Source organism: Myotis nattereri (assembly GCF_964212035.1).
Source record: "Myotis nattereri genome assembly, chromosome: X".
NCBI classification, from domain to species: Eukaryota; Metazoa; Chordata; class Mammalia; order Chiroptera; family Vespertilionidae; genus Myotis; species Myotis nattereri.
This window is the reverse complement of record NC_138078.1, coordinates 100,154,782-100,167,987: the sequence shown is the minus strand read 5'-3', so window position 1 is coordinate 100,167,987 and position 13,206 is coordinate 100,154,782. Positions and strand designations below refer to the sequence as shown.

Below are 13,206 nucleotides of genomic sequence, written 5' to 3'. Positions count from 1 at the left end.
TTTGTGTTTTTACCTGGGACTATTTTTATATGGAGATTGGATCTCCCCTGCTTTAATCCTCTAATTTTCTTCTTTTGTTTTCTACATCAATTTTGTTTATATTCTGGCAGCGTCCTTAACTTTATCATCTTCTATCTTTTGAGTTTCCAGTATCAGAATTTTATTTTCCAGAGCTCTTTCCTACTTTCTCGGTGTTCTTTCAATAGCATCCTGTTGTTCTTTCATGTATGCAGTTAATATGTCCTCTCTTATTCTTCTGAGGATATTAGAGGGATTCCTTTTATGAAGTTATCTTCTGTTATTGGCTGTTTTCTCCAAGTTCCACTGTCTGTTTACTTTGGTCATGGCCTCTCATATATCTGCTGACTCTTGTCTGTCTATTCACATTTGAACATGAAGTATTGAAAACCTGTTTGTAAATTTTACTGGGCTCACTGGAAAGTTATTCAAATGTTAGTGTCTTGAGTCATTGATCTACTTCTCCAAAGATTACTTCTTCAGTTTCTTGCCTGGGGGTTGTTAGCCTGACTGCCAGTACTCTGGTAGCCCAAAAGAGGAAATTGGAAAAAGGCTGGGAGTGGAGTGAGTGAGTCTTAACCTCATTGAAACCTTCTGTTTCCAGCTTTATTCCCTCTCCCTATTGTCCTTGAGTTCAGTCTCTAGTTCAGTTATTCCAAAAAGTAAACCTGTCTTCAGCTTGGTTGGGAAATAGCAGGATGAAGGAGAACTGTCCTGTGAACAGTGTACTGCTCATCTGTCTTCAGAGACACCATCCCAGGAGATGGGTTTGCTTCTTACGGGCTTCTTGTTGGCAGTTCTCTTGGCTCCCAAACAGTGACTGCTAGTACATTGCTTTTGGTCTTCTAAAATTTCATTGAACTCTGTCTCCCAGTGTTCTCTTTCTTTCGTTTTAGATTATTTTTTCCTGTGGTTAATGCCTTTTTAGTTTTAAAAATTATTTTAAACTGTTTAAGTTATTTCATAGGGGGAGTAGAGATGAAATATGTCACCTTCATTTTTAATTGGATGCTGTTAACCTAGTTTTCACCTGTTGCTGTTCCTCTTAAAAAATGAAAGTATTATTTTTCTGATTGTAGGTTATCTGTATTCATTATACATATTGGACAATATAGAAAAATATAAAGGAGGAAGTAAAAATCACTTGATAGTAGTTACCTTTGGGTGATGACATTGCATTCTGGTATATAATCACCTATGAACATTATCAGTATTTTTATGTCAGTAGATATAGAATTACATTATAATTTTTAATAACTAAATAGTATTATAGTATAAGTGTATTCACTTAAGTGCTGTTGTTTGACTTTTAAGATGAGTTCTTTTTTCCTCCGACTATGAACAAATATAACACATATCTTGTATACTCAGTTATTTTCTTATGTAATGATTTTCTTAGTATGAATCTCTAAAAATGTAATTTTTGAGTCAAAGAAAATGTATATTTTTTATATATATATATATTTTATAATTTATTGCTTAAAGTAGAAAATGTATATTTTAAAGGTTTTTTCCTATGTTGCCAAATAACTCCTCTTTCTCCAGAAAAACTGGGCTAGTTTATACTCTTGTCATAAATGCACAATTACACATATTTTCCTAATCACACTACTATTATTTATTTTTTAAATTAACTACTTAGGTTCCATTTTGGTTTCGAAATATAGGTAGTAATGTTAGCTAGAAAGTTAAAGTTGAAAAACTGTATTTCCTTAAGAAAAACATGCTTATAGTTAACTCTGGGCACTATAAAGTTATTTAAGTAACAGATGCTTATTATTACCATAAAGATAGTGAATTAATGTTTCTCTTTCTTAATGATGGTTTTGTTAATTATGGTATTATTGATAGAGCACACCTTTAATATCACCATGCTACCAGAATTTTTACTGATATAAATCCAGATTTTCCCCCTTTAAATGTAGTATTTCGATAAGTATTTCAGCCTATAAGCTGTTAGTCACTCTCTGAATGTACTCTTGGAGTAGAATGTGACTTGAATAATTTGTCATGTAACTATGAAAAACAATAATGGGGAAAGTCAAGCTGTATCACAATCAGGTGGAAAATGGAATAAAATTCTAGGACCTGATAGGCCCCCATAACATTTCTGTGCTGGAATGAGGAATGAAATTGAACAACTCATGATTTGGATAATGAACTAAACATGAGCTGAACACATAAGCTTTTCTGTGCCACAAAGATTTCTCTTGTCAACCTTTTGTTTGAAATTATAATTTTAAGACATCGAAATGTATAAAATAATCTTGATTGTATCCATCTATATCTGTCTGAACTTATACATATTTCATAGCAGTTGTTTTCATGTTTTAAATATAAGTGTGAAATATATGTAGTATCATAACACAAAGTACAAAATTGTTTTGAGGTGATTTTTCAACTACCAGTGGGTAGAAAAGCTGCTCTTTACTCCCACCTGCTGGTCACATTTTGTAGTGTTCTAGGTAATTCATAGAAAAATGCCACATTGTAAGATCATTTTTGTTTTTCCTTTCCACTAATCTTGCCTACTTGTTGGCATTTTATTCTGTTTATAGGAACTGTGATTGCTCTTTGCTCCCTATAGCCTGTGTTACTAGATAATGTTTAGGAGTTCCCAAAACAAAACCTCTAATGCAGCCTTTTTTTTTTTTTTTTAAGCTTTGAACAGGATTTTAGTTAATAAAGATTAAATATAGGAACTTTTATATAAATGTGTTAAATTTGCTCTTGTGCAACTGAAGTAATGTGCCTGCCTTGTCCCAATTTGGTCAGTGTTTCTGGGTTAGAACCTGTGTAAGTGGGGACAGTAATATGAAAGAAACGATTTTGGAGGCAAATCTATAGTTGAGAATTTGTTTCCTTGAGATCCAAATGTGATCTTGGGAACAGATGGGCTTATTTCAGGCACTGCTATGTAACTAGGCTATAATATATCAACAGGATAGACATGATTAATTTGAGCAAGTTTTTGTTCTTTTTCTACCTATTCAGGCATTTCTTTTAAAGTTGGTTTTAAGTAATTTGAACGATTATTTTTCACACTCAGCTTTATAATTTTCTCTCATTTTTAATAAACTAATTCAACCAATCTTTCATAAAACTCATACTAGTATTAGAACAAAAACTTCCATGAATTTGAGTTCTTTTGTAGTTGTCACTGAAACCAAGTTGTTTCCAAAGTCAGTAGGCTATTAGCAGTCGTTTTTAAACATGCAGATGTTTGCTTTTTCAAAATTGGTGTTTTAAATAATTGCGTATAAAATACAGCTCATCTGTAGATTCCTATTACTGTCAGTGGGCCTTCAGAATTTTAAGGATGAGCTTGTATTAATAAGGATGAAATGTAATTTATTGAATTTAAAATTATTAAAACTGTATTTATTGCTTCTGTGCCCTTATTTTCTTACATTTCTTTCAACATGTTGAGTTGTCTCTCTCAAATAATAAATATGCTGCATTTTATACCAATGAAAAGTATGAAATTCACAATCCCCTTTTTTATTCTGACTTGAAAGTTTAATAAAGCTTATGAAGAACAGTTGTCTAGAGACTTAATTTTCTGTAGAATGAATTAATAAATGTGGATATATTTTTTGAGGGCTGTCATGTAGCCCTGTAGATGGCAGTGAACAGAATTAATACTCTGCTTTTATAATAGGTGAGACAAATATATAATACATCGAGTGGTCAGTTGTTTTTTTTTAAGAAAACATTGTAAGAAGATATAGGGAGTCAGAGAGAGACAAAGGGACTTCTGTTTTGTTATGAGTGGCCAGGGAAGTTCTCTCTGAGGAGGTGGCATTTGAATGGACTCTGGGATGAAGTAAGGAAGTGAGCTGTGCATCTGCAATGGGGAAGACCATCCCAGGCAGAGGGAACGGCAAGTAGAAAGACTCTTAAGAGGGAGATTGTCTACATATATATATTAGAATAAAAGCTTCATACACCAAAACTATCTAACTAAAACAATTTATATATACTTTGAGGAACATAAAATGAAATTGTAAGCTAGTGGTATCAACTAACATACGGTTAAATAAGCTTGCCTCATCCCCTGCATTATCTAGGTAAATCCTGCAAAATTCATGTTTTATTAATTGTTTTTCTCCTACTTCCCCACCCTTCTCCCCCTGTACCTGCCCCCTTCTCATTCCAGTGAAGTTGGAGCGTTTTGAAATTCCAATCAAGGTTTGCTTGAGCCCAGAACCATGGACCCCTGAAACTGGTTTGGTCACTGATGCTTTCAAACTGAAAAGGAAAGAACTGAAGAACCATTACCTCAAAGACATTGAGAGAATGTATGGGGGCAAATAAAATGCTGTTCTCTTCATAATTGCGCAGTAGGTGGCCTGGTGGTTTTTAAGACTTTTAAGCCTTGTTGAACTATCTGTTAGAATGTGAAGTATATAATTCTAAAGACATGATCATAAAAAACCCCAAACGTGATTAAAATAATTGTTGAATCAACTTTAACTTAGTTTTACATAGTCGTAGTGAAGCTGAAATTGAAAAATTGCTTCCTTTTAGTTGTTACTAATTTTAGAGTAAAAATTCTGTTTTTAAAAATTAGCCTAAGATACTTGTTTTTATGAGAAAATTATTTAGTGTTGAACAAAATCCATTGGAGTTGTAGTAGAATGTAGTTTGATGAAATTTGCAGCTTCCAATGTCTATTGTCTTCCTAGTTCAGAGGAAGCTTAAAAATATTAAGCATGACAAAAAACATATATTAACACTACTCAAAACAGAAGTGCTACAGGCCTTTTAAATTCTTTTCCAAACATTTGTCCTGAAGGGGAAATTAAATCATACTATAACATAGAGAATCAACACCTTGCAAACCATTTTAGGATTCATAATTGTTGCATAGGTTAGAATAGAATTATTATATATTGTGAATAATTACAGTGCCTGAATTAAGACTAAAACAACATAAACTCACCAAAAATATCTAGTAATATATTTAAAGGGAAATTGTACTTCTGTTTTTGAAATTTGGAGGTCTAAAATCAGTAACTGTAATTATTTGAATGACTAAAGATTACTTAAGTACATTTGAAAAAATGGTGAAAATTATCTTTCTCTGTTCAAAATAGAAGACTGAGACCAAGAGTAAACTGATAGGAAGTTATTCAAATTTTAATAGGAAGCATTTTCTCTGTTAGGAAAGATGAAATCCGAAGTGTTTATAGAGTTATCACCCTTGCACAGCACTAAACCTGGGAAAGGATTTAGACTCTGAATTGATCTTTGATAGCAGGGACTGATTTTAAAATGTGCTCATATTAAATTACACATGTAATTTAAGGTCTGCTTGCGGTTCTGATTGTATTCTTGAGCAGTAGTTCATATTTTGAAAACCTTTCATTTTGCTTTAATTTTAGCAAAGCGGGTTATGACTTCCCCAATATCTTGTTTGAATGTATGGAATGATTAATTAACTTGGATGAGTTTGGGGAAGTTAAAGGGAAGAACACACTGTTACTACTTTTTTCCTGTTTGTGAGAAGAGTTTAAAACTGGAAAATGCTGGATTCGGGAGAAGGGAAGTTACTCAATAAGGAGCTAATATTTGTACAGTAACTTGGCATGTGGGCTTCTTTTTGAATCTTTAATTAAAATCAGGGATTATATGTCCCTGATAGATATTCACACTTGAACCATAGTTACTGTAAACAGCAAAAAATCTTAATACTGTTACTCTTTGCACTTTTTTCTTAATCGTTTTACATATATATAAAGCTTATATTGCTTTGTACAGATGTGGGCCACCACTGCAACAAAATACATTCTTTTTGCTCTAAAATATTTATAAGGAAGCTATTTAAATGTTATGTATATGGTGGTAAAAAGGAAAAAAATCATCTGGTGTTATTATTATCAAGAACGAAGGTTTTTGTAAAGATTTCTGTTCAGTGTTCTGCAGTGTAAAATTTGAGGCAAGTTCTCCCTGCAGTTATGTATATGTGAGTATTTTCATTCTTCCCAACTTGCCTTTGAGGAGTGATGAACCATTATTATCAAGTAGACTACTATTCAGCTTCTACTGTTCCTGGCCCACTGTTAATCCTTTAAGGATGATTTCCTTAGACATTTTCAATATATGACTTTCGCCCGCATTCAGAATGGTGATTTTAAATGTGCAAGTGCATGCATATTCAGATATTTGCACCCCCACCCACTTCCATCTCCCAAAAGCTAGACCACTGCCAACTAATCTGTTGTGTAGGTCCTTTAGAAATACGTAATTAACACTTAGGGTTGGGTGCTGCTAATTCTTTGCGAAAATCCAAATATTGTTAAGGGACCAGGGAGATGCCACTACCCCCTGATTTTTCATTAGGAAATATACATATTTATGTAAACAAATCTTTCCATATTCATAGTGAATTTTTAAGTATTTGAGCCTAAAGATTTTGATCCTACATTTCTATACGTGTTTAAATCATTCACTGTTCTTACATGTCAGCCATTCAAATAAAGTGTACTTTAAAACTTTACTACAGTTAATGTACATTTCTAAGTAGAACACTTGTGACCTTTGCTTTAATTTAATGAAAGTGTCTTGCCTCCTTGATATTTGTATTGATTCTTTTTTTTTTCTAAAGTGGTGATATAATTGTATGGCTTTTCAGAACAGAGACACGGGTGAATGATTTTAAAAGTCAGAAGTTAAGGAAAGTGATATTTCTTTGGTCATAAAGACTGATTAAAAATCCTCATCTATATTTTCTTGATAGCATAGGACAAATGTTTTGAGGTGAGATGAAAACGGGTTAAAGACTGTGGGATTTGGAGAAAAATATTTTAATTTTCAAATGTAGTTACAAATTAGAATGTGTTCATATTTGTACTTTCTGTTTAAATGCACGATTGCAGGATTGTTACTTGGATTTTTGTGTTTCTTCTTGATGAAAAGTTCTGTTCTTGTTTTTAGTTTGTATTCAAATCTCAAGAAATAAATCCACCCATGTTATCAAGTTAATTTGTGCTTAATTATGCACCAAGGTAAAATCTGCAAGTTTGAAGAATATTAGCCAAACTTTTAAATACATATATTTAAAGTACTCATATTTGTTTATGGAATTGTATTAAGCAGTCAACCTGGTTTGTGTAAGATCCACTCATACTCCAGTTTGTAGTATTTGAACCCAAAAGCTGTTACTTTGATGCAGTTAATAGAGTAGAACCCTTTAACTGATATTGTGAGACAAAACATAGTCATGTTGTGTGAATTGTTAGTAGGTGCTAATAAGTGATAACTGTTGCATTTAGTGTAATTAAAATTTATGGAGAAATTAATTTATCTGATTACATGATGGTTTTTATTAAAAAAAAAAAAGTGTTAGAGCTCTGGAACCAGACTTCTTCAGTCTATTTCCTGGCTTTGCCGCTCACTAGCTTTGTGACTTTGGTTTGGGCAAGTGACTTACATCCCTCAGCTGCATTTCTCCATCTGGAAAAGTGGGGTTGACTGATAATAGGATCTAGCTCATAGGGTGGTTGTTAGGTAACATGAGTTAATTCATATAAAGTGTTTAAAACATAGTAAACTTATGTTAACTGTCACCATTATCATCATTATTGTATTCAGACAGTATTCATCAGTCAGGTTGTCTAATGTATTGCTAGCATACCCGGGGCCTTATAGGATTAATTGCCTCCTGCTGAAGACTTTGTAGAAAGAGTTCTGGTTTCAGAGGTGAGGAAACCTGGGCTCATTCTTTCACGAGCTTTGTAACCATGGACAAATCTCATAACACCCTCTCACCCCCTTAGTTTCTTCTTCCCTATTATTTAAAAAAAACAACTGGACTTCAAAAATATTTTTTTTGCAAAAAGGGAAAGCTGAATGACAGAAGATGTAAGGGATGTAATAGTCTATGACAGTGGTTCTCAACCTTCCCAATGCCGCAACCCTTTAATACAGTTCCTCATGTTGTGGTGACCCCCAGCCATAAAATTATTTTCGTTGCTACTTCATAACTGTAATTTTGCTACTGTTATGAATCGTCATGTAAATATCTGATATGCAGGATGTATTTTCATTGTTACAAATTGAACATAATTAAAGCATGGTGATTAATCACAAAAACAATATGTAATTATATATGTGTTTTCCGATGGTCTTAGGCTACCCCCGTGAAAGGGTCGTTCGATGCCCCCCAAAAGGGTCGCGACCCACAGGTTGAGAACCACTGGTCCATGAGGTCCATCACAACCAGCATTTTTTGTTTTGTTTTTTTAATTCTTTATTGTTTACAGTATTACATATAGTATTACATATATCTCCTTTTCCCCCCATTGACCTCTCCCCAGCCACCCCCACCCCCCAGCACATGCCCTCACCACCACCCCTAGCGTGTGTGTCCATTGGTTATGCTTATATGCATGTTACAAGTCCTTTGGTTGCTCTATTATCTGCCCCCCTCCCCGGCCTTCCCACTGAAGTTCCATGGTCTGTTTGATGCTTCTCTGTCTCTGGCTCTATTTTTGTTCATCAGTTTATGTTGTTCATTATATTCCACATATGAGCGAGATCATGTGATATATATCTTTCTCCAACTGGCTTATTTCGCTTAGCATAATGCTTTCCATGTCCATCCATGCTGATGCTAATGGTAAGAGTTCTTTCTTTTTTACAGCAGCATAGTATTCCATTGTGTAGATGTACCACAGTTTTTTAAATCATTCATCTGCTTATAGGCACTTAGTTGTTTCCAAATCTTAGCTATTGTAAATTGTGCTGCTATGATCATAGGGGTGGCATATATCCTTTCTGGTTGGTGTTTCTGATTTCTTGGGATATATTCCCCACAACTAGCTTTTGTGTAATTTTGCTGTCCCTAGGTTTTGGTTTGTCTTTTAAATGATGCTCTAGATCCCAAGTTTTCTGTAGGGATATGAGGCTGTGGATAATGCCATCACAACAAGTGAGGAATCTACTAAGTACGAAGATTCTCTGTAATTCTTATGTTCTCTCTTTTAAAGAAAAAAATCAGGGTTCTGTACAAATCATTGAAGGCAGTTCTTTAAAACTTTTTTACTGTGATTCACATTCCTGTGTGCAAATGCTTATGTGTATATAAAATGATATTTTTTAACAATGTTTATGTGAAAAAAACAATACACATGTGATGCTCACTTTCTTTTTTTATTTAAATGCTGATCGTGACCCAAATTGGTTCAAGGACCCACAAAATAATGCTATCCAGTAGAACTTTCTGTGAATTTGGAACTCTTCTGTGTCTGTGCTATCCATCACAGTAGCTACTAGCCACATGTAGCTATTGAGCATTTGAAATGTTAGTGTGACTGAGGAACTGAATTTTATATTTCATTTCATGTTGAATAGCACAGCTCTACAGACTTTGCAAGACACGGTTTGGAAAGGATAGGTTAAAATAAGCTACTCTATAAAGTCTATTAAAGAAAGCTATTCCCTGGTCTCATCTTTTTTAATTCCTCTACCTCAGAGGCAGCCACTTTCAACTTTTAGTGAATTATTTGGATATTTACTGTCTTGTATTTAAATAATGTGCTTGTTGTGGTACTGCTTTTCAACTTTGTCATGTTTTATTGACCTCTTACTATACCGAAGCACACTTCCTATCCTCCCAATATATATGTGTACTTAGATAAATAAGTGTTTAAAGGATAATAGCTATGCTACTCAGAGCTGAAATGTATAGTAGGAAAACTGATTAATTTTCTTTTTCTGCACTTATTTAATATTATCTCTTGCATTTGCTTGGCTTTCTATATATTTGTCACTGATAATTCAACCCCAGACTCTCCACCAATTGTCTTCTCTCAAGATTTGCAGATAACAAGAATTCTAACAATTTCATCTTATGGAAGAAATCTGTCCTAGAACCATCTGACCTACATCAATCTAGATCAGCCGTGGGCAAACTACGGCCCGCAGGCCGGATCCGGTCCCTTTGAAATGAATAAAACTATTGAAAAAAAAGACCGTACCCTTTTATGTAATGATGTTTACTTTGAATTTATATTAGTTCACACAAACACTCCATCCATGCTTTTGTTCCGGCCTTCCTGTCCAGTTTAAGAACCCATTGTGGCCCTCCAGTCAAAAAGTTTGCCCACCCCTGATCTAGATCATTCGTCGTGTAGGGCCATTTCTTAGGATCTACCTTCACCATCATCCTAGTAGTTCCCTTCACCTTTATCATGTGTTGGATCTTATTTCTGGTATCCCACGTCTTTTTCTTACTTGGATTATTTCCTCTTTGATGCAACACATCTTGTAATAGCTTACTGAGAAGGGATATATGGAAGTTGCATTTCAGACCTTAATTGATCATTTGGTTGGACGTACAATTCTAGATTGAAAGTGTTCCCTCCGTTGACATTAAGCTTCCAGTGTTAATTTTGGCAATTCAAAGCCTTTCAAATTTCTCCCATCCCTTCTATGTGACTTGTTTTCCCTTGCCGAAGCTCATAAAATCTCTGTGCTCTAAAATCTCATGATCATGTGTGGCTATGTTTCCATTCATTTTACTAGACCATTTCAATCTAGAAACTCACATTTACACCTGTTCTGAGAAATTTTCTTGAATTTAGTTGATTTTCCCCCTCCATTTTCTTCTCTCTCTTTTGAACTTCTAATGTTCAAATGAGGAGTCACCTGGGTTGATCCTTAATCGCCTTTATATTTTTGTTCCTACTTTTCATCTTTAAAAAATTATTTCTGGGAGATTTCCTCTACTGGCTATTTTAACTCTTCGTTTGAATTTTTCTGCTATCATGTTTATAATTTCTAAGAGCTGTGATTTGTTGTTCTAAATATTTTTTTCTCAGTTCTTGCTTCATGGTATTTTTAAAAAGTTTTTCTTTTTTTGCTTTCTTTACCATACAGAGCAAATTTACTCCAGTTTAGCTGTTTTCTTTATTACTCTTGTCTCTGTTCTTTTTTTTTTTTTTTTTTTTTTTTTTTTTTTGCTTCCTTGGTTGTTTTATTTTTTTTTTTTTATTTATTTATTTTTTTATTGCTTAAAGTATTACAACGGGTATTACATATGTGTCCATTTTATCACCCCGCCCTAGACAGTCCCCTAGCCTCCCCTATCCCCCAGTGTCTCATGTCCATTGGTTATGCTTATATGCATGCATACAAGTCCTTTAGTTGATCTCTTACCCCCCTACCTCCTGCCCCCCAACCCTCCCCGGCCTTCCTGCTGCAGTTTGACAATCTGTTTGAGGCTGCTCTGCCTCTGTATCTATTATTGTTCAAAAGTTTATAATGGTCTCTATTATCCATGAATGAGTGAGATCATGTGGTATTTTTCCTTCATTGACTGGCTTATTTCACTTAGCATAATGCTCTCCAGTTCCATCCATGACGTTGCAAATGGTAAGAGTTCCTTCCTTTTTACAGCAGCATAGTATTCCATCGTGTAGATGTACCACAGTTTTCTAATCCATTCATCTACTGATGGGCACTTAGGCTGTTTCCAGATCTTAGCTATGGTGAATTGTGCTGCTATGAACATAGGGGTGCATATATCCTTTCTGATTGGTGTTTCTGGTTTCTTGGGATATATTCCTAGAAGTGGGATCACAGGGTCAAATGGGAGTTCCATTTTCAGTTTTTTAAGGAAACTCCATACTGTCTTCCATAGTGGCTGCACCAGTCTGCATTCCCACCAGCAGTGCACAAGTGATCCTTTTTCTCCACATCCTCTCCAGCACTTGTCGTTTGTTGATTTGTTGATGATAGCCAGTCTGACAGGTGTGAGATGATACCTCATTGTTGTTTTGATTTGCATCTCTCGGATGATTAGTGACTTTGAGCATGTTTTCATATGTCTCTTGGCTTTCTGAATGTCCTCTTTTGAAAGGTGTCTATTTAGGTCCTTTGCCCACTTTTTGATTGGATTGTTTATCTTCCTTTTGTTGAGTTGTATGAGTTCCCTATAAATTTTGGAGATTAGGCCCTTATCAGATATGACATTGGCAAATATGTTTTCCCACACAGTGGGTTTTCTTGTTGTTTTGTTGATGGTTTCTTTTGCTGTGCAGAAGCTTTTTATTTTGATGAAGTCCCATTTGTTTATTTTCTCTTTAGTTTCAAGTGCCCTAGGAGCTGTGTCAGTGAAGAAATTGCTTCGGCATATGTCTGAGATTTTGTTGCCTTTGGATTCTTCTAGAATTTTTATGGTTTCCTGTCGTACATTTAAGTCCTTTATCCATTTTGAGTTTATTTTTGTGTATGGTGTAAGTTGGTGGTCTAGTTTCATTTTCTTGCATATATCTGTCCAATTTTCCCAACACCATTTATTGAAGAGACTATCTTGGCTCCATTGTATGTTCTTGCCTCCTTTGTCAAATATTAATTGAGCATATTGGTTCGGGCCGATTTCTGGGCTCTCTATTCTATTCCATTGATCTATATGCCTATTCTTGTGCCAGTACCAGGCAGTTTTGAGAACAGTGGCTTTGTAATACAACTTGATATCTGGTATTGAGATCCCACCTACTTTGGTCTTTTTCAGGATTGCTGCAGCTATTCGGGGTCTTTTTTTATTCCAGATGAATTTTTGGAGAGTTCGTTCTAGATCTCTGAAGTATGCCGTTGGTATTTTAATGGGAAGTGCGTTGAATTTATAGATTGCTTTGGGTAGTATGGACATTTTAATGATGTTGATTCTACCAATCCAGGAACACGGTATGTTCTTCCATCTGTTTATGTCTTCCTCTATATCTTTTTTCAACGTCCTGTAGTTTTCTGAGTAGAGGTCTTTTACCTCTTTAGTTAAGTTGATTCCTAGGTAGCTTAATTTTTTTGGTGCAATGGTAAACGGGATTGCTTTTATAATCTCGCTTTCTGAAAGTTCACTACTGGTGTATAGAAATGCCTCCGATTTCTTGGGGTTAATTTTGTATCCTGCTACATTGCCAAATTCATGTATTAAGTCTAGTAGCTTTTGGATGGAGTCTCTGGGGTTTTGTATGTATAATATCATGTCGTCTGCAAATAAGGACAGTTTTACTTCCTCTTTTCCAATTTGGATGCCTTTTATTTCTTCTTCTTGCCGAATTGCAATGGCTAACACTTCCAGTACTATGTTGAACAGGAGTGGTGAGAGGGGGCATCCCTGTCTTGTTCCTGTTCTTAGGGGAAATGGTGTTAGTTTTTGCCCATTGAGTATGATGTTGGCTG

General features: G+C 34.8%; 1 protein-coding gene across 2 annotated transcripts in view; it reads left to right on the top strand.

The window, feature by feature from the left end:
* The window catches only part of ACSL4 (acyl-CoA synthetase long chain family member 4), an 89,722-nt gene extending 83,855 nt beyond the window's left edge, over window positions 1-5,867 (top strand). For both annotated transcript variants that reach the window (XM_081115362.1, XM_081115361.1), the window contains exon 16: window positions 4,178-5,867. In XM_081115362.1, the coding sequence (XP_080971488.1) occupies window positions 4,178-4,335 (158 nt within the window). In that variant the 3' untranslated portion in view covers window positions 4,336-5,867. The remainder of the gene's footprint in view (window positions 1-4,177) is intronic.
* The last annotated feature ends 7,339 nt before the right edge of the window (window positions 5,868-13,206 follow it).